At 35.8% G+C, this 22,723-nt stretch overlaps 1 protein-coding gene across 11 annotated transcripts in view; it reads left to right on the forward strand.

The window, feature by feature from the left end:
• Window positions 1-22,723, forward strand: part of LOC126235879 (broad-complex core protein isoforms 1/2/3/4/5-like) — a 514,245-nt gene that overhangs the window by 213,733 nt on the left and 277,789 nt on the right. Inside the window, exons 6-7 of one of the 11 annotated variants that reach the window (XM_049944792.1) lie at window positions 3,143-3,420; window positions 10,509-10,644. The exons of 9 other annotated variants lie outside the window; for them this stretch is intronic. In XM_049944792.1, the coding sequence (XP_049800749.1) occupies window positions 3,143-3,408 (266 nt within the window). In that variant the 3' untranslated portion in view covers window positions 3,409-3,420; window positions 10,509-10,644. Of the gene's footprint in view, window positions 1-3,142; window positions 3,421-10,508; window positions 10,920-22,723 lie in introns of those variants that run through there. One more of the 11 variants, XM_049944793.1, reaches the window with a different exon arrangement.

A 22,723-nucleotide genomic window follows, 5' to 3' on the forward strand; every position in this document is an offset into this window, starting at 1 on the left:
ATTCTCTCTAATCCTGACTTCAGATCTGGAGAGCAAACATAAGATAAGTGCCAGCAAGCTAATAAATATTTGCTTGTCCTGGCTAGAATACTACTATTAGACGACAAATGTGAAAAGAAATAATCAAGTAAGGGATAGAGAATGAAAAGAAATAATCAAGTAAGGGGCAAAGAATTGAAGACAAAAACAATCATGAAATATAATAGTAAATGGAAAGGGTAAAAAGGTTACGAAAAGAAGAAATATACATGATTTTTTTTAAAATTATTTTTCAGCACAGGTCACACAAGTGCTATTCTAACCAGTTTCAACTTCCTAACAAGTTTCAACTTCCTAACAAGTTTCAACTTCCTAACAAGTTGTCATCAGGAGACTAGGATAACTTAAATAGTAACTTGTCGAAATACAACTGAACAGGTCTTGAGAGGTTCTCTTTGTCAGATTTCATGTAACAGGAGGAAGAAAAGTGAGAAAAATGTAACAGTTAATACTCTGTGAACATACTGACAGAGAAGTAAAATTTTTTGAGCTAGGTTGGGTTATGTTACGATAAAGTCTTCATGGGGTGCCTTAAGACAGCAGTCGTGATCTGCTGGAATTGATGATAAAAATATAGCTGAAACTTGAAATTGGCAACATTGGCATTTTTAACATTTTCTCTAAACATAACATGACACTGATGAAATAGCTACCTCAAAACATAACATGACACTGATGAAAGCTACCTCTTTCCTGTCCAGTGCCACTTCGTTAAATTTTCGTTGTGCAGAAAACCATTGTCTTTGGGTTATGGTTCTCATAGTGATTGTACAGACAATCAATACATCTCCAGAAAAATGTAATTACATCAAATCAGCTGTGTTTTGACATATGACTGGTCCACTGGGCTTATACTTTTTTAGATCTTAAAGGCAGTATCTGTCTCTAACGAATGCCATGAATTACCTTGTGTTTTTCACTGGAGGTTCCTATATGCAATATAATTACATTTATTCAGGAGTCTATCAGCTGGTTAGTATTTTAACAAGACAACGAGTTTAAAAGTACAACATATATTTCTATTTCAATCGTCACACCATTATCTTCTTGCATTAGGGCCTTCTAGGGAGTACATGCCCATTTCAATTCTTAATCCTTTATTATTCTTTCCTTTTCTTCCAGAATTCCTTCATTGTTCACTGTGTTTCTTTTTCCTCTCTTCAATCACTTTGTGTCAATTATGCTTTCCCTATTGCCTGCAAATCCTTCCAGTTTTAAAACTTTATTCTTAAAAAGTCTCTCTTTCGAATGCTACTACTTTTCTTATGTTAGTCCTATCTCAATCTATTGTAACCTCTTGAATCCAGATGGTAATTAATTTCTTTTCCCTGAGAAATTTGAAACTCTGTGTGATGAGACTATTGTCATTCATTCTGTAAATATGTCCAAAGAATAATAATCTCTTCTTGCTTATTGCTTCTGATGTTTTCTGTGCTCTGTTAAATTTCATCATTACTTATTAATTTCCTAAATGCTGCCTTTTTCTGAGGACCTACTATTTTCCATATAATTCTTTTTGCTAATACTTCTAACTCATCAATCATATTTTTTGATTATAGACATTCCTTGGCATACAGGTATTCTGGTTTCACTACCATGTTATAGAGCTTTATTTTAAGTTTTTTAGATAAGCACTTTTTACTGAAGGTATTATTACTTATAACATATACCTTTTCTGCGTTTTGTGTCCTTTCCTCTAAACCAGATTTTTCTAAACTGTTTACTTGAATAGTAATCCTGAAATATTTATATTTTTTGCATTTTCTATTAGCCCAATATCTGTTGTTACGCATTTTGGAGCACTTTTTATGTTTGTCATAAATTTTGTTTTCTGAGATCCTTAAGTCTGCCCTGTTGGCTGTTTGTTCCAGAAGATTGGCTTGCACTGATGCATCTGTCAGGCTTACAGACCACAAATCATCCACAAATGCTAGGAAAGTTATTACATCCTACATTCCCATAACCCTTCTGGCCTCAATCTTTGTTAGTCACTGTCCTCACCCTTCCAGCCCCTTCTCTGTTCCCATTCCAGCACTACACAGCCGTCATTCCACCACCACAACCAGTTTCTCTTTATTACTCTCCTTTTCCGCCACTCCCCCCTTCCCACCTTTCCTGCACTGATGCTGCTGTACACAGTGTAGTTTCAGTGCTTGAGACCGCAGTCGTGTGTGAGAGTCACGTTTGCTTATGTGTATGTGTGTCTATTGTTGAAGAAGGCTCTAATGGCAGAAAGCTATAATTGTGAGAGTCTTTTTGTTGTGCCTATCTGCGACTCAGCATCTCCGCTATATGGTGAGTAGCGACTTACCTTCTCATAATATCGTTACATTCCGTCCTGGATTTTCTATTGCTTGATTATTACACCTGGTTCTTTCTCCCAAGCACAAATGGTGTTATTTTGGATTTTTTTCAGTGGAGATAACCATTGCATTGCCTGACACGCGTGTTTCTTGAAAGGTCTTCTGTCAGCTGTGCTATTTAACCATTTTGTTATATCTAGATGTAACTTGTGTTCTTTTACTTTCTCCTTTTTATTCAAGCATAGCATCAAAATTTTGTCTTCTTTCATATTCTTTTGTTTTAATTTGTGTAACAATCCATTGTTTTTTTTATGTATGCTCCTGCTTTCTGAAAAGCCACCATTGTATATATTTGACTGACTCACTTTTATATTTTGACTAGGTTTATTGAATGTTGCCTCATTGTATGTTCCTCATCTAGGTGAATTTAGAATTCACCCTGTGAACTATCTGTGTACACCCATTCCTTCTTTTAAATTAACACTAGAACAAGAAACAAAAAACTTCTGGTTCATTATTTCTTTTGAGCATTGCAGTCAATGTGCCATTACTATCACTTTTTCTGTTTAATGTTTGCAGCTTTCATTCTGGGCTGTCTTGTTTACATATTAGAATGCTTTGCATATCACATAATGTCACTGCATTCCCACTTGTTCATATGTGTAAAGATAAAAAAATTTAGGCCACAGACTGTTTGGTTGCTACGTACCAGATATGTATCTCTCTTATGTTTCGTTTTGATTGTTTCTTTAGTTGAAAACAAATTGTTAGTTATGTGATATAGGCACTTTTCTGTGTAGTTTCCCTTCTGCACCACCTAATTGAGACGGATTTGTCATCATCGGCTGCTGATGTGCCATCAGATCATAGCTGCAACGTGTGTGGCCAGGTGTTTGGTAGGAAGGACTCCTTGGCACATCACAGAAACATCCACCGCGGCTTGACAAGATGCCCTGTCTGCAGCAAAGTGTTCAGTCGCAGATACACAATGGTGTCTCACGCCCTAATAGCCCATGGTGTAACACTTAGTAATCAGTCTACATTAAAATATTCTCTTATCCAGTAATTTGACTGCCATGTAAGAATATTTCATACATACTTTTGCACTAACCAGTTGCAATATGACATTAATATTGTATAGTTATTTGTATCCTGTATTATGTTAGATTAATAGTATAGCACTTCACATGATATGTATTTCTTCATTTACGTAAAATAACTCTTCTGTAAAGTTGGTGCAATAGATTCGTAATGGAAATTGTACTCGTATGATCTGCTTTTGGAAGTCGATTTCTGTTTTTAGTCTTAGATGCATGTAGAACAGTTATTGACCATACACAGTTAATCAAGAGATGATAATCAAAAGTGATGCTGAGAAAAGGCAGTAGAAGCTGAATCTCATATCATTGGAGAGGGAGGTATCTTCAGGGGTCCTCCCTACACCTAGATCTACATCTGTACTCTGCTAGGTACCATTTGGTGTGTGATAGAGGTTATGTAATGTTCCAGAAAACACTTTCCTCCTCCTTGTTCCATTCACAAATCCACAAATTGTATTCAGGAAGAGAGGCTATTACTACCTGTCTGAATGAACTTCATTTTCTATCATTTTAGTTTTGCTTTTTGTAATTCACATAATCTTTCTTGTAACATACCCAACTGCAGTTTGTTGAGCATCTCTGTAATGCTCGTGCATTGACCGAACAAACCCATGGAAAGTTATAAAACATTTTTCGAATATTTTCTTTTTCTCCCATTAATTCAGCTTGGCAATGGTCTCAGACTAATGGACAGAACTCATAAATCATTCATGTTAGGGTTTTGCTTTCAATAAATTTGAGTCTGGCATGGATTTTCACCCTGATTAGATATCTGTAGTAGTTCCACCTCAAGTTTCGTCAGACAGGTAAGTCATGATATTTAAGAGTTGTGACTGATCTCTGATCTGTGATTGTGTGGTGAAATGATATCAATTTTTTTCATCTATTTATGAAAATTACATTTATTTATCTTTGTAGTCAAATGCCAGTCCTTGCACCAGATGCTGATCATCTGCATGTCCCTCTGTATTTCATAACTCATTTCTAACAATGTCACCTCCCTGTACACACCTGTGTTATTTGTGCATTGCCTCTTACGGCTACATGTATTATCCACCAGGCCATTTTTATGTATTGTGAATAGTGCTAGCCTGTCACACCAGATGCTGCCTTCACATCTAACAAAGCTTCTCCATTAAGAATGATATACTGAGTTCTGTTTTCTAGGAAGTCTTCGATCCATTTGCTTTATATGGTATTCCATATGCACTTTTTCTTTTTTAATCTATATAACTTTGTGCAACCATATGAAAGGCTTTCTGGAAATCAAGAAACATGGCATCAATCTGAATACCACTATCTACTGCTTTCTGAATGTCATAAACAAAGAGAACAAGGAGGGTTCCATACAATTGGTGCTTGCAGGAATCTTATTGATCCCTATGTAGGAATTGTGCAGTCTTCAGAAAAGAGTCTTGTGACCCATCTTTCAGGAAAGTGGTATGCTCCATGGTTCAAGTGACTTGCAGTCTGCTAATAATAAGAAGGAGACTTTCATCTATTTTTCAGTTCTATGCTCACTTATTGCTGTCTGCCATTTTCACGTTCATGGGACAGTTGAATGCAGAGACTGAGTTGTGTCCTTTGGTAAAGAAGTTTCAGAAAAAATCATTTAGTGTTTCAGTCTTGATTTTAACTTACCATATGAGTCTCACTTTCTCAACCCCCCCCCCCCCCCCCCCCCCCGTCCCTCCACCTCTACCCTAGTGCACCATTTTTAATCCATAAAAGTTGAATTTAAACAATTCTATAAGAAGATATGCTTATCTTATACAAAAACGATAGGACCCACAGAGGCAGAGAGCAAGCTGAAGTTTTATGAAGCTTACTACTTATGTGTTTACTTCTCCACTTGTTAAATAATAAAGTACATATTGCTTACCCCATCCATCTAACTGTCATTTCTGAGTGTATTTGTATTTACTGTAAAAAGGTAAGTTATATTGAGGCACTAATATGACTCTAGTAATCAAATTCCCTGTAAAATCTTAAAACAGTACCTTACACTGAGGTGGCAAAAGTCATGGGATACTTCTTAATATTGTTTCAGACCTCCTTTTGCCCAGCACAGTGCAGCAACTTGACATGGCATGGACTCAACAAGTTATTGGAAGCCGTCTTTGAAATGTTGAGGCTTGCTGCCTCTATATCCAGCCATAATTGTGAAAATGTGGCCAGTGCATGATTTTGTGCACGAAATGACCTCTCAGTTAAGCCCCATATATATTCATTGGGCTCTTTGTTGGGCAAGCCAAATTATTTGCTCAAATGTCCAGACTGTTCTTCAAACCAATTATAAACAATTGTTCCTGATGACATTGCACTTTGTTATCCATAAAAAATTCCATCATTGTTTGGGAACATGAAATCAACGAATGGCTGCAAATGGTCTCCAAGTAGCCAGACATAACCATTTCCAGTCAATGATCAGTTGGACCAGAGGACTCAATCCATTCCACGTAAATACAGACCACACCATATGGAACCACCACCAGCTTGCACAGTGTGTTGTTGACAACTTGGATCCATGGCATCAGGGGGTCTACGCCACACTCAAACTGTGCCATCAGCTCTTACCAGCTGAAATCAAGACTCATCTCCCCAGATCATAGTTTTCTAGTCACCTAGAGTCCAACCGTTATGGTCAAGAGTACAGGAGAGGTGCTGCAGGCGATACCTTGCTGCTAACCACCTTTCTTTGGTTGTCTGCTGCCATAGTTCATTAATACCAAATTTCACTGCACTGTCGTAATGGATACTTTCATCATACATCCCACATTGATTTCTGCAGCTATTTCACACAGTGTTGCTTGACAGTTAGCACTGACAAATCTGCACAAATGCCGTTGCTCTTGGTCGTTACATTAAGGCCATCAGCCGCTCCGTTGTCCATGGTGAAAGCTAATGCCAGGAATTTGGTATTCTCGGCACACACTTGACACTGTGGATTTCGGAACAGTGAATTCCTTAATGATATTAGAGGAGGAAAGTTGCTACTCACCATACAGCGGAGATGCTGAGTCGCGATAGGCACAGCAAAAAGATTCACACAGTTATAGCTTTCAGCCATTAAGGCCGTTGTCAACCATAGACACACATGCGCGCACACACACTTACGCAAATGCAACTCTCACACATGCCTGCAGTCTCAGGCAACTGAAGTGTGGTTTCAGTTGTCTGAGATTGCAGATGTGTGTGTGAGTAGCATTTTGTGTGTGTGTGTGTGTGTGTGTGTGTGTGTGTCTATGGTTGACAAAAGCCTTAATGGCCAAAAGTTATAATTCAGTGAATCCTTTTGTTGTGCCTATTGCGACTCAGCATCTCCACTATATAGTGAGTAGCAACTCTCCTTCTCTAATATTGTTACATTCCAACCTGGATTTTCCATTGCTTGAATTCCTTAATGATTTCCATTTCCCACGTGTGTAGCTCCAATTACCATTCTGCATTCAGTGTGTGTTAATTCCCGTTGTATGCCCATAATCACATTGGAAACCTTTTCACATATATTGCCTGAGTACAAATGACAGCTCTGCCAATGCACTGCCCTTTTGTACCTTGTGCATGTGATACTACTGCTGTCTGTATGTGTGCATATCGCTGTCCCATGACTTTTGTCACCTCAGGTGCAGTTCCACATTTGGTCATTGTATGGCTGTCTGCCTTGTGTGTAATAAGCAGCTTTCTTTATGCTACCACATATAACGTGGACCTAATAACACTTTCAATCAAATGTACTTTCTCTAATGGAAGCTTATACATAAAGGTGAAATTACTTGAAAATGATTACTTGAGCTCCTTATAATCATTCGCTACTTACATTTTTTTTTAAACTGTTATTGTAAAATTATCTACTTATGTTCATCTTTACAAGTTAGGTCTCAATTTTTTGAGATTATTTTGTTTTCATTAGAATTTTTGTGTGTAAATTGATTGAAATTTGTGAGATTTGCTGAAAGATGTTTGGGTAAAGGTGGGAAAGCAATAAAACCATGATCTGCTCCTTGGCATCCTCAAAATACTGTGCTCGTATTCATTATACACCTCCTCCTTTATTGCCCATCCATGTTGAATGAGTCCTTTATGTGATGATATTTGTATGTACCTCATTTACGTCTGTCACCTTTGCAGTAATTGCGCATTACCTTTAACAGTTAAGCAGAAGTTTTTTAATACCCCAAAAGAGTTTCTGGCTTTCTTTTTTACTTACATTGCTTTTATGTTTTGTGTCTACATAAGTAGTTTGATACAATAACATCATAAGTGGCTGTTGGTGGGGTGACTCTAAGCATTACAATTACAACAGATGAGCTACATTCAGACTACCAACAATATTACATGATGGTTTCAGTGATGGCCGGTTAGATTTGTGAATCTCTACCATGCTCTTTACAATGGTTTGCAGAGTATAGATGTAGATATGATGGATTCATTTGAAGTAATTTTCTTTATACTAGGGACCTGTGAAAGGTAAACAGCTTTCAAATTACTCGCGTAATTGATTAACAGAAAAGGTCTCAATTGAGATTCCTGATGCACTCTGTTTATAATATTCAGTCAGTCTTTTTTTGTTTGTATCAATTACAAAGATTTGTTTTCTGTTGGGTAAATTAATAATGCCAGTCACCTATTGACTATCCCACAGTGTTTACCTTTATAAATATTATATTGTGTCAAAACTGTTGGTTAGATTGATCTATGTGATAGATTTGGAAGCTGATTGCTGACATAGCATTCAGGCTTAAAAGTCTTTCCAAGTACTCTCACATCAGTGTGGGACATTGAAATTTATATATTGGGGGTAAAGACATAATATTGTATTGTAATTATAGTTAAGTGATAAAATAGCTGCTGTGTTCTAGCAAATGCATCTATTCTTAGCAACAGTGTAATGTATAACAGAGTGCCTCGTTTGATACCTTGAAAACTGTGATAAACATTTTCTCCCAGGAGAACTTTTCTGCAAAGGAGCAAGAACTATGATATAGGTGAACACACCGTAATTGTCTGGGGTCATACAACTAGTGGTTGTTGTTGTCTTCAGTCCGAAGATTGGTTTGATGCAGCTCTTCATGCTAATCTGTCCTATGCAAGTTTTTCCATATCTGTATTACGACAGCAACCTTCATCCACTTCAACCTGCTGAGTGCAGTCTTCCATCTTTATAAAATTGACTATTCATTGATACCTGTCGAGGAGTTGCATAAAACTATCCCTTCTTCTAGTCAAGTTGTCTCATATAGTTTTTTCCTTCTCATTTTGATCTACCTATTTAATCTCCAGCACTCTTCCCTAACACCGCATTTCAAAACCCTTTTGTGTCCTCTTTTTTGCACTGAGTGTTGCCATATTTCACTTCCACATGAGGCTACATTTCAGAAATCTATTTTCAGAAAAAACTTTTTAACATTAAAATTTTTATTCAGTATTAACAAAATTGTGTTTGTCGGAAACCGTTTTCTTACTGTTGCTGGTCTTCACCTTGTATCCTTTTTAGTTCTCCCTTGGTCAGTTATTTGACTGCCTAAAGAGTAAAAGTCACCTACATTGCAGATTTCATAATTGCAAATATTGTAATAAAACTAGAACACACAGAATGAGAGTAACTCTTTACCGAGTCAGGTGGTGCACTGCTTAACACACTGGACTCGCATTTGGTAGGACAATGGTTCAAATTCCCATCCAGCCATCCAGGTTTAGGTTTTCTATGGTTTCCCTAGATTGCTCCAGTCAATCTGGATGATCCCTTTGTGAAGGATTTCCTGCGTTATCATTTCGTAATCTGAACTTGTGCTCCGTTTGTAATGAGTGTGCTGTTGACAGGACACTAAACTTTAAATCTTCCTTCCTTTTAGCTCAGGCATACTGATTGTGGCCAAATAACAATGAACTCCTGTGCTAAATGATGTGCCCTCACAACGAAGAAATAGATCAATGGCAAAATTCATAATTTTGGCATTTTTGTCAAAAGTTTACGGCTTTGTTATCAGTACCAATATTTTCATTATTGGACCCGTAAACCTGGAAAATATATGTTTTTTAATGTCATCCTGTTAGGGGATTGTTAAATTCATCATATCACAAATATTGCCATCTTTATCAACTACACATTGGTTTATAGCATGTTGATTTTATTTGTTAACTTAATTTCCTTTACATTCACAGCCCCTACACTTGCCCAATATTGCCCAGTGTGATGTATTATTATTTTTTGTTGTCTACTCAAGTACTCTTTTATGCTCGGTATGATTAGTGGCATATGCTATCCTGTGGTTTTCTTTTGGGCAGAATGTTTTGAAATATGCCCTGTAGGAATTGCAGAAGTGTACTCGGAAATTATCTCTTTGTTTTTAGTTATTTCAGATTTAGATTAAAGTTGAGCCTTAAAGCATCTGTAAGATTTTAGGAGCACAGTGGAGACCTTTACCATACTTTTGAGATGTCTAATCACATATTATCAAAACTAATATTGTATCATCTCGTGCATAACGACAGTATACTGGTACTATTCTTTATGTTTAAAAATACAGAGCAAACCAGCTGTAGCCTATAGTCTCTCTGATGTCATTCAGAAGAGAAGCGTTTCGCTCTCTCTCGTCTTTTAATTTTTCTGTGGTAAGGTGGAGGCTACTCTAAAAGTGCAGTCGAAGGGTACTCTTGTATTACGGGGTGTGTTGGTCGTATCATTACAACTACTAGGAAAAATCTGTTCTATTTTTCTTCTTCATATGTTCATCTTTGCTTGTTTTATTCTCCATATGGATATATGGAGGTTAAGATTCAACTTTTGCAAATATACTGTATGTTTCACTATTGTATTGCCTGCTTGAGGTATTATGAAAATTGATGATTTTTTTAATGTGGGTTTCTATCAAAGTCTTTTGGTACTTAAGTGTCACTGAAAAATCAAGAATCTTAATTTGTATAATAATGATCATTGGTGCTACAGGATCTGTGTAAGTGATCCCTCATTGTCTCGTGAACTTGGCAGTAGCTGCACACACATGAGAGAGACCTAGGGATATCTTTCCAAAGAAAGAAAAAATTATTTATTTTTCTGTTGTAGATATGTTGCTGAAGTGTGCACATGCCAACCGCAATTCTGCCCCAAGAGAGGTTCACTGTTGCCAGACTTGTGGAAAAACATTCAGAAATTATGAATCTTTTTGCAAGCATATGCCTGTGCATGAAGGAAAGACTCGGTGCCCCATATGCCAAGTGGTACTTTGTCGAACGTCTTACGTCAAACAGCATATGGTAACAGTGCACCATGTTGTTTTGCAACCAGAACCAAACACTAGTGGATCAGAGTGGACTGGCAGGCAGTGACACTAGGCAGTATATCTGTGTTGGTTAGATAAATGTGGATATATACATGAGAATGTGGGTGTAATAATTAGTTGAAAAAAATATACGACATATTGTGTTTTACAAAATGTATAGTGTATGTAGCTTTTCTGCATCATTTTCGTGAATATATTCTAGGTTAAAATAGTTTGAACATTTTTATTGTGTAATTTAGTTTCATTATTTGCATGTTACATGAATCATAATAGCGACCTCTCGCTGTGATTGAAACAAGTCAGTTTTATAATTATCGTACATTTTCTCGATGAAAAAATGGAAATTTGTGGCCCATTTATGTCTCTCTCTCTCTCTCTCACACACACACACACACACACACACACACACACACACACCACACACACATTCTTCTATGGAACAGGAGTCATCATGAAAGTGTTATCTGAAGTTAATTTTAGTATCTATGGCCTCACTGGGTAGGTACTCTAAGATTTTTATGAATGAATAACTCTCTCCTTTCTGTGCCACACTAAGGTTGAGTGAAAGATAGTGTAAATAATTTCTTCTTGTAATATATTTATGAATGTTACTGTTGTTATCAGCCTGTGATTTATTATTGACAACAATCGCCATAAGGGAGTAAATGCACAGTGAGAGTTATTAGTACACCCAACTGTTTAAAGAACTGTCTACAGGAGCTTCTAGAGTGGACACCACACTTGTTACGAACTTGTGCGTAACAAACATTTTCTTCCTTGATGACAAGTTATAAAATAAAACAGTGAAAATAGGAAAATTAAGCCAACTATTTGAGTATTTCCTCTCCAAAATCTGATATTATCCATAAACCAGAAGTGGCAGAGCCGAGAGGTTTAAGATGATATGTATCATGTGACTTCCATTCCAGATTCTTATTAATGTAAATATGTAAGAATTTAGAATATTGTTTTATTTATTTACCCTCGTGTTATCAGGCCTCCTGCGGTACTGAATCTCGCATGTATTGTGTTCTGTCTAAGTTCAGCAACAGTCCATTTGCAGAGGACTAGTTATTAATCTTCAAGAAAATATTATTTACATTGTCAAGTTTTTAATCCTCGCATGATATAAGATTACTTAATATAACAAGAACAATAGCGGATTCAGTGTTGTTTCTAGTTGTACGCCTGTAGTGATTATTCCCATTTTTGAAGATGATGTTTCAATGTGGATCCCCCCCTGGGTTTAGTAATTAAACTTTCTGGATTCTTTTAGTTCGATAAGATGAAAATCAGTTGCCAGCAAGATTCTTGATACCGTAGTATTTGAGCTTCTCTTAAAAAATATCTTTTGGCAATTTTTTTCATTTCGTTGTTTTGAAAACCTGTCAGATTTTATTGGCTGGTACTTTTCATGCTGTTTCATCTTAGGAAGCACAATATGGATAACTCTTAAGATTAACGTGTACATTGACACAGCTACGTAGGTGAAATCTTGAGGTATAAATAAATACTGCAGTCACAGAAATTGCACCAAATGTCTCAATAACCACAACCAATATCTCTCACCTTAGGTAAACTGCTAATATAACTGTCAATGAGCACAATCTCTGGGGGTATGGAGTATTTTTAATATTTTGGAAGATGAATGATGACTTGTAAGTAGCCATATGAAACTTCCATATCTAAACCTTTTAAAATCCTGGGCAATACTGACTTTTAAATCATTTTCTTGAAAGAAAAACACCTAACTACACTAAATTTTCGCCTTTTCCAGAGAGTGCCCATGTAGAGTATAATACATTGGGATATTCCATTCTTTTATTCTCCTTGAAGTATGTTGTCATGTCATTATTTTGTGGACGTTAAATACTAATATCTCCTCTTATGCCTCTGGTAAACAATTCAGTTCACAATATTAAGATAACTGTCAGTACTCCCAAAAAGGTTATCTATCTGCTACATAAATTAATGAAAAAGAATATTACCAACTCAGTGTCAACACAGCATTTTTTTTTTATTTTTTTTTTTTTTCAGTTAGTGTTTTTAAGTTATGAAGTGAATCCCAAGACTCCAGGGAAACAGTAAGAGAACAAGCACTGGGGTGTAGATGTGGAGAACTGTAGTAAAATGACCTCTGAGACACTGTAAAAATAAGTCAATGAAAAAAGGTCACTGATTTAACATCATACAAAATAGAAAAATCAAATTGATTGGGCATCTAATTCAGCACAATAATTTTTTAAAGAATACCACAAAGAAAAAATCATGGGATAGGCACAGAACATCAATATTGCAGACTGTGATCAGTGGAATGAATTGTAAAAGCTACAACCACAGGTTGAAGATGGCAAAGAAACACAGATGAACACCTGCAGCAGCAACACATTGTCTTTGGTTAATAATGATGGTGGTCATTATCACAATGATTTCAGCAATATGGACATGATGATAACTGGCATTACTACAAAAATTGATGTAGCTAGTGATTACTTCTTTAAAAAATCTAATTATGAATGAAAATTATGTTTATATGATTTGGTCACAAGACCTGTGTCAGTTACACATTTTTTACTTGTACTTTCTCTTTCATGCTAGGCAACACCAAAGTTTGGCCTCTACATTTTGTACTGGAATAGCCAATTAACAGAAGTAATTAGCTTTTTATAGGGAAGCTAGCATTACCTATGGAAATGTTTGAGGATAAGTTACTGTGTAGAGTGGCTGTATGAAAGTAGCTTTCACACTTCTTGTGATGGTGTCCTAAAGTTACAGGAAGGCAAAGTAGTAAAACTGTCCATAATCAACAGCATTTTTGAAGATTCATCTCATCACAAATTTTTTCACTTTTGGTGTGTGTAAATTGCACACAGAAAAAAAATACATATCATTGTTTTTGAAAACACAAAAGAAAAATTTCAATAATTTTGTTTGTTGTCATTAAACAGACCAGAAATATACTTATTTAATGTACTCCAGGCCATATATAAAACAAAAAGTCCAATGAAAACAGTGGAGGTGCTGTGAAAATATGTCAGTGTTCGATTTTAGTGTGATGGTTGGTATTCATCTGACATATTACAGACACATATAGAGAAATACCTTGTAGGAGATGCTCATATCATTATGTTTTTCCAGTTGTAAAATTTTATCAAATCTACAAGAGTCAAGAAAAGTAAATGCAGAACCATCATACCTTCAGTGTCATTTTTTCCATGAATGTATGCACAATAAACAGTTATGCTATGAGGATTGGTGTTACCAAACTAACATGTTGTGATATTTGCATTTTTTATCAATACGAGTTATCGTCGTAATAGGTTATACAATGAAAACAATAACAGTGCACAACTGAAAATAAATCTAGAACTAAGATACATTCATTGATGAACAAAGAAAGAAGGAAGTTTGGAAAAATTTAAAATGTGGCAACAGGAGTTAACTTGTGTTCCAGTGATTTCCAAGGTGAATTAGGAGTGTGGTACGGAAATTTTACAAACCTCTAGTACTTAATTAAAACGTGATGTTTCAATCTAACAGTATCTTAAGAATAAATGTGATTTTTAAAGTGCAAAGTAGGGTTAGCTGATGGTAACTGTGGAAATGTAAACACCTTTGTGGTTATGGGGCTGTAAACAATAGGGACAGGTAAGTTGTATAGAAGTGTTACAGACATGAGAATAATTAGTACTTTTTGTGTTTACTAAAACAAACATGTGGTACCGGAATTTTATCATGAGGATTATGTTTTAAAATTTTATTTTGTTTTACCAGATCTGTCTTCTGTTTCTGAGTAATTCTAATTTTCTCTCTACTATCCAAACTATGTTCATGTCTGTTATGCTGCAAAATTCTGGTAAAGCAACTTTTGTTTTGAAACTTACTGCTTTAATCTGGTTGTATGCAACTCGTACAGTGCAAATAATGATACATAATAGGAGGAGTAAAGCAAACAAGCCACTTTATTGTTGGGGTGATCGGTTGACAGGCATATAAACAAGACTGAAAACATTGCTAAGCCTTAGGATGTTGTCATCCTTAAGAAAAGACATAGATATACACCTCTGCATGGCTTCATTGTACCAACTGACTGTGTTCTATCAGTCCTGCTGGTATCTTCTGTCTCAGTTAATATATATATTTTTTTTATTATTTAAAAAGAAAATTATGTATGGGAAGGGTATTAACGTGATTTCATGTTGAGTTCAACTGTAAGATTATTCTCAAATACTGGATTGGATACAGGCTTGTCGCATACATGGCAAAGTCTTTTTTGTGTAGGGTGTATCTCCAATAGCACTTGAACATACACAAAGGAAAGATACAATTGTACGATTTGCTGTTCCATTTTCAGTGGGAGAGCTCATGAGAAACTGTATTTACATATTGACACTGATAATGAGACAACGGAAAATCCACACATCTTTTATTTTCTGAAACTCAAGTTAATTCACTAGTTACGTCAAACAACCAAGCTGTATGTTACTTTTGACAGATTGGATGTGGGAGAGTTTGTCTTTCACTTGGAAGTATTTTATAACTCCGCTGACATATTGTATTGCACATATTTAAAAGGTTCATAGAGAAAGACTTAAAATGATATAATTTTCAAGGTGATAACTGCCATGCCAGGCAGTGGAATCCAGCACTGTACAATAAAAACTGGGGATTAGAATGTTTTATGATAAAAGTGTAAAGTGTGTTGTTACTGTTACACATTCTTGAAATGTCCAAGTTAAGTCTTTTACTGGAATAGGGTTATCTAAATTATATCGTTCATTTGAATAAAAACATGAAATGAGCATTTTATTACAGCAGTGTATTGTTTCTTTGTTTTTAAGCATCAACTCACTCTCAGGCAACCATTCGTAGTACAGATGTGACTGTACTATGATTTTAATCTAAACTTGACTACGTAAGTTGTTGTGATGTCCTTTATTCTAATGCTGTTGATGGAATTTCACTTTTGATACACATGGAAATTTTGTTTTCTAGTTGGTGAAAGTTGGAGCATTAGTAAATACTGTAAGATAAGTCTTTGTATATTCCTGCAATGTATACTTTTATCTACCCTTGTATTATTGTAACTGCATAATCAGTTTGCTCTCTCACACCACACAACAAAAAGAAGTGATGGACAAATTGCTTTTTCACTTAATATATGTTACTCTCACATGAAACATACATTATACTTTCTGCCAGATTTGTGCATTGTACACTGAGAAAAGTGATGCAGTGGTTAGCGTGCTGGAATCACATTTTGGAGGAGTGGACTTCAAGTCTCCTTCCAGCCATCGTGGTTTTGGTTTTACACTGTTTCTGTAAATTGATGAAGGTGAATCAGGCTGTAGTTCATTACAAAAATATTATTGTGAATGTCCTTTCCATGTGTGAGATAACTTAAAGAAACATAACATTCTGATTTTGCTGTACTTAATAATGTCTTTTTTAATTTTTTTCCCACACACAAATCACTTCTTTCATCTCTAGCAGTAATGTGTTGATGTGAAAAAAGCCCCATTGCACTGTGACTGGGAGCCCTTGTTATGGTGCCAGTGTCTCTATAACTGGTAATGTCAGGCAGTTCAAAGGTTGGCAGAATGCAGTAGCATTTCCATGTGTGAGATAACTTAAAGAAACATAACATTCTGATTTTGCTGTACTTAATAATGTCTTTTTTAATTTTTTTCCCGCACACAAATCACTTCTTTCATCTCTAGCAGTAATGTGTTGATGTGAAAAAAGCCCCATTGCACTGTGACTGGGAGCCCTTGTTATGGTGCCAGTGTCTCTATAACTGGTAATGTCAGGCAGTTCAAAGGTTGGCAGAATGCAGTAGCATACCACCTACAGTGTTCAAACCAACCATATGCTTGACTCCATCTCTTCAACAAGACATTAAACTCTAATCTTCATTTATTGTGCAACTGCTTCTTTGCCAGATCTTTCCTGTGTTGTTTACATATTTATGCATTTATTCTACTGAATTTACTAGTGTAACATGAAGTATGCAGCCGGTTTGTCAGTTACAAAATATATCTTTAGCATACAGAAACATTAAACTAAAAGCTATAGCACATGTTATTGGCTAGATATGTACAGACATAAGCTTATACATGAACTTGAATAATTTGTCATACTGTATCAAAAGGAAAATTATCTTGAGAAGACTATAAAAATTACAAGGATACAGACTGGTTGGCCACTGCTTACCTTCAGGACTTGGAATTCCAGTACAGTTAGCAGATATGTTTAGGAGTGCAGACACTTAACCTAGCTTTCAGACCTATTAGGGATGGGTCGGGGGTAGATTACAAAGGAACAGCTGGTCTTTCAGGTTACAGGATGACAGGGAACCCACCTGTTGGGGGATGAGGGAAAATGATGATATTTGTTTCTCCTTGTCCTCCCAACCAGTCCCTTCTTATCCTGTGGTCTGACTGACCTGCCATTCCCTTGTAACCTTACCTGATCCACCCTTTTTTCCTCCTGGAGGAAAGAGCTATTAGTTGTACGTTGTATTTGTATTCCACCTCCTGAAGGTAAATTCTGGCAAACCCTCCTGTCTCTGTAATTTCTAGTACTTTCATGTAAACAGCTTCTGTTATGAGAATATCATACATCTCTTTTGTCTTTTTTTTTTTTTTTTAAAATCATAGTGCAGTCACAATGATGTAATTGGAATTAATACCCGATAATGAGCATGGGCTCAAACTACAAGGTGAGAAAATAAAAATGTGTGCAGTAAATTTGTGTATGTTGTATGAATGATGGTAGTATTATAAAACCTGTTTTTCACACAGTTTCATATTAAATATAGAAACTCATAGTGACAATGCTGTGGTGCAGCTAATCATTTTCATATATCTTAGGATATGTGAATATTTTTCTGTTAACAGAGACCCTTGGATTGAAATTGTACAGCTTATACTTAAATCATATCAGTGCTCTGATATAAGAACAATCATAATAGTATCAGTAGATGCTATTTAAGTGCATCCCTGAAAATTAACTCTTAGCGGCTTTCAAAAAAAAAAAGGGGGGGGGGTGATGGCTTAGTTTAACACTCTGAGAAGATTTCTTGACAAATAAGAGAGTTCAGAGAAAAAGTGAAACCCTTTTCCTGCTCTTCATTTCACAAATTATTTAAAATTGTGTAGCTGACATGATATTGCATTTCCTTTCTATTTGCTATGTACGTTCTTGTTACAATAACAATTCATATAGTTTTGACCAAGTTAGTAATTTATATTTTTTATTTATTTTTGATTTCCTAAATTGTTACTTAATAGTCCTCACAGTAGTTTATGCTTGCTGTTTTAACATAGTGAGTGAGTAATTATGCATTTGTCCGATTGCAATAATGTGCCTGTTAACAATAACTCTTGTTTTTCCTTACAATTGAACATTTTGGAAGTTGTTATCAGTTGCTGATCATAAAAATGGGAAAAGACATTGTAAATGCAATACAGCTTCAGGAAAGTAGTTGATCATTGGAATATTAGGAGGAAATTCATGTACTTATGAAAATTAGATTGTGAATGTACAATTACTTTATTGCTTTGTTGTGAAAACTTACTTTTTCATGTAGTGGGCAGTAATGTTACCATGCCTTGTGTTCATGTGTTCATTTTGAATCTCTTTCTATTGAAACTAACATTGTGCTTGATGTAAAGCAGATTTATTGAATACCTTTCTATTCATTTTATATCTGTTGAACAGTTGTATACCTCCTGTATTTGGTGACATGTTCGATATTATGAATGACAGTTTGAAAGTTTGTTTGTTGGTAGCAGGATATTTTGTGTCTAATGTAAATACTGTTTTTGTAATGCATAAATATATTTCTGAACTAATACTACTTTTTCAAAAAATGTTTGTTTCAATTGTTATTTACATATTTATGAAATTAATAAACTAAATTGATCTGGAGATAATGGTGAGCCTTCATTGTTATTTACTCACTTTAATATCAACCCTATAATCTGGTGAGATCCTTCTTTCTAGTCACAACATTTTGAGCTACTTCTGTTTATTTTCCATCATTGTGCAATCCAATAATTTGTAATTCTTTATCTATGTTAATTGATTTCATTGATTGTATTCCTGTTGTCAACATATTTATTATCTTTGTTTACTGGATATATGGAATGGAAATTGAGAAAAATCAGAAGTAAATATCAAGAGTGGGAGAAAAAAAGAGAGAGAGGAGAATAATAAGTGAAGGCAAGAAAGAATGTAAGCCAGTATGTTTAATACACTTTCCAGGAAGTGCCTGTCACTATGTTTGAAACGTATGCTTGTGTCTAGAACTGCCTGCCAGTTTGTTTGAAACATATGATTGTCTCCCCTTGCATGTTTCAGCAAGACATATCAAGCTGAAATTTACCCAATTAAGCAGATAAAACTTCAGAAAGTATAAAACCAAAACATATTGACCATGGTACAGTATGATGACATTTCTTCTTCAGAAGATGTGGAAATAGGATTGTATTACTTTCTAAAGAAATTTCTAAAGTCCAAGATTCAACACCATTTGTAAATTTAAAAATGCTGCCAAGCAGTCTTCATCATCTTATTTTACACATTGGTTAGCCTTCACAAAGATTACCTGCCTATTTTCAGCATTTTTATTTTGTTCTTTTCTTCTGTGTTTACGATTACAATCCCACATTTTAATTTAATTTCTAACATTCCCATTTTTAGGGTTCCATGCCCCAGATGGCAAGAGGAACCCTAGTATGATCACTTTGTCGTCCATCCATCATTCTGTCTGTTCAACTACTGAAACCCTTTTTCTCAGGAACAGATGGATGTACCAAGCTGAAATTCATGCCACTTACTAATGTCAGTGGTCCCTTGGGGGTGGAAAAAATTGGAGCTTCTAAGTCAATGAAATCAAAAGATACGGCCATTGCTCTCACATATTTTGATACTTGCAAACTCAGACATCAAAACCTGAATGGGACTTCCCATTGATCTGGATTCATAATATTTGGCAAGAAACAAAGTTTCACAGTACAGTTAAAGGAAAAAATTTGAAAATCATTAATTTGTAATTATAACACACTAAAAAAATAAGTTTGTCATTTTTTATCCGACACTCTGTCTGTCCGTCTGTTAACATCCCTTTCTCTCAGGAATGGGAATACATATCACGTTGAAAATTCTGTCACATACTAAGGTCTAAGGCAGGGTGACCAGCTCTTCCATATTTTCTGGGATCTCTTGTAATATAGCAATTCTTATTTAAACATCCCGGGTCCCTTATTGATCGCATGTTTCTCCCACATATTTTGTCCATGACCAACCTTTTAAATATTAATCTGGCAAACTACTATGGATAATTCAAATTACCAACTGCTCACAAAAGATTTTTGTGTGAGGGGTGATCAAAAAGTTTGTGTTTAAAGGCCATACAGACCAGAATCAGGCAATCATTTCACTGGTGCACCAGGTTGAAGATATCTTTTTGATAGAAAACATCATGTCCTGCTGTGTGAAGAAGTCTCTCTCTTCCAGCTGCACATCCTCATCCAACAGAATTGTTGACCCTTCAAAGCCTTTTTTAAACAACTGAAGGCATGATAATCACATGGGGAGAGATCAGGACCCTAGGGTGGGTGCTCATATGTCTCCCACTTGAGTTGATATAACTTCTTCATTACCACATTTGCAATATGGGGACATGCGTTATCATGAAAGAGGAGCTCTCCTTGTCACAGTTTCCTATAGCGGTGGTTTTTGACAGACATGCTGCCCCATACACACTCTTCATTTCCCAATGGATGTCTACCAATGATTGTCCTTCGGCAGCCAAGAAAAGAATAACAGCACAGTGATCCTCTTTCACATTTGCTAATAATATCACCATAGTTCACATTTCCACATTTACAATGTACATGTCGGAAAGACGTGAATGCCACACTAATCTCTTGTCTACATATTGATACTTACATACCTATATCAGAGTTTCACTGCGTTGCATATGTGCTGAAGCAACGCCCTCAAATGGAAACTTCTCAATCGCCCCTCCTATGATAACCGACGCTATTGTCGACATGCAATCTTTTTTTCTGTTTGTGCTTGGGTCAAGGGAATGCAAGGAATGGAAAAAGAATGACATAGCTTGCACATCTAGAGAATTCATGAGACAGGAATGTTTACTTGTTTCTTGGTCAGTACTAGCAACCCCATGGGTGTGCTCGCCTTGCACTGATCACCAGCTATGGTGCTAGCTGTTGAGTTAAATTTTTTAAAGATTTAGAACACAAACAAATTGATGTGCCAAACCTTATTAAAATCACAGGTTTGTATTAAGCATTCCAGGGTCAAATGCTCACAGAGAGAGAGAGAGAGAGATTTTTCTCGTATAAACCATACGTTGGCTGATCAGAGAAGCAGTAGCAACTCATAACTGATTAAGTCAGAGTTTATGACGGAAATCGGTTTTGATTATAATTGCAAAGAGTTTTTTGATGATCACAGGAACATAAAAAATTGTATAGTTGTGCAGCTTCTATAAGTAAGTACTTGTAGAGTACATGTAATATACAGGTGCAAATTTGTTAAATTCTGTTGGTATTATATTGTTGTATCATATAATATAAAAATAAATTGTTTTCTTTAGATTCATGTATTAACAGCGACTAAATCTCTCTTAAACCTCCCTTAAAATGAAGGTCAAATGTTGGTCACCCTAGCCTAACACTTCTTCACAGTATAAAAAATTTAAGCTTCTAAGTCGGTGCAGTCAAAAGATATAGCCCTATATGTCTTACATTTTGATACTTGCAAACTCACTCATTAAAACATATAGGGCACTCCCCATTGATCTAAAATCATGAAATTCGGCAGGAAGCAAGGTTTCGCAGTACAAGTGAAGGAAAAAATTTGAAAATTGTTAATTTGTAATTATATCACAAGGGAAAAAAGTTATCATTTGCTATCTAACTTCGGACTTAAAATTAACACTTTCTCAAAAATCTTAAAATTCCCAGGACTGATATTTTGCCGGTGCCAATGTCAGTAACAGGCAAAAATCATGGAAACCCTTGATTCCTGGAATTGACGAACTGTCTATAACATAATTAAGTTTGCATTGAACCCTCTGAGTGCAAGTCCTACTCACACCTGCTTATTTATTTTTTATTTATGTTCAGTAGTCTGACTTGGAAAACAGTATCCTTTTCAATCCTTGCCTCAGGCTTGCTAGCTGACGTTATTCATTGTATCATTTGTCATTTATTCAGCCCTGACTGCAATAACATAGATATTATTTTAATTCCACGCTTCTTTATCATTCAATTGCCAGCTTCAGTATATAATTGTTTAGTACCAAAAGATATGTTATTTACCATATGGCATCGTTTGATTATTGTACAGTTTATGGATCATTTGTCTTCTGTTAAAATCAGTGCCAGAATTCAGTTTAACTACTTTTATAATTTATTCTATGTATAGCATTAATTCAAATGGGAAGACAGTCTCTTTGTTTTGACCATAGCGAGTACCAATTTCTTTCCCATTTTTTCTCAGAAAAATTGTGGTGTTATTGACTTTTTAATGATCTCTCTGTCAACTAGATCATCTTTTTCCTGGCCTTACTCTGTGTCTTCAGGAAGTCAGCATGTTCAGTGTCAGTGATGGAGGATAGCTTGACACCCTTCCTATTGCTACCCCTTCCCTTCCCCTTTCTCCTACCTCCCTCCGTCCCTCCCTCCCCAGACTGACATTATGTACCCCATCTGTTTGTGTCAAGTGTTATCCAAGTGAAAATGAGAAAGCGTTTTCAAAATGTTTGTGAATCATGAAACTAAGATGGGCTATGGATACCAGACCGGTATTCACCGTGTTGTATGTGGGGAAACTGCCAAAGAACCACTTCCGAGCTGGCTGGTATACAAGCCTTCATCATTAATCCACTGCACAGATTCAGTCCGGTGCTGGAACTGCTCTCCAAATCCTGGAAGCGCACATGCTAACACTTGCAGCTATC

Source organism: Schistocerca nitens, chromosome 2 (assembly GCF_023898315.1).
Source record: "Schistocerca nitens isolate TAMUIC-IGC-003100 chromosome 2, iqSchNite1.1, whole genome shotgun sequence".
NCBI lineage: Eukaryota > Metazoa > Arthropoda > Insecta > Orthoptera > Acrididae > Schistocerca > Schistocerca nitens.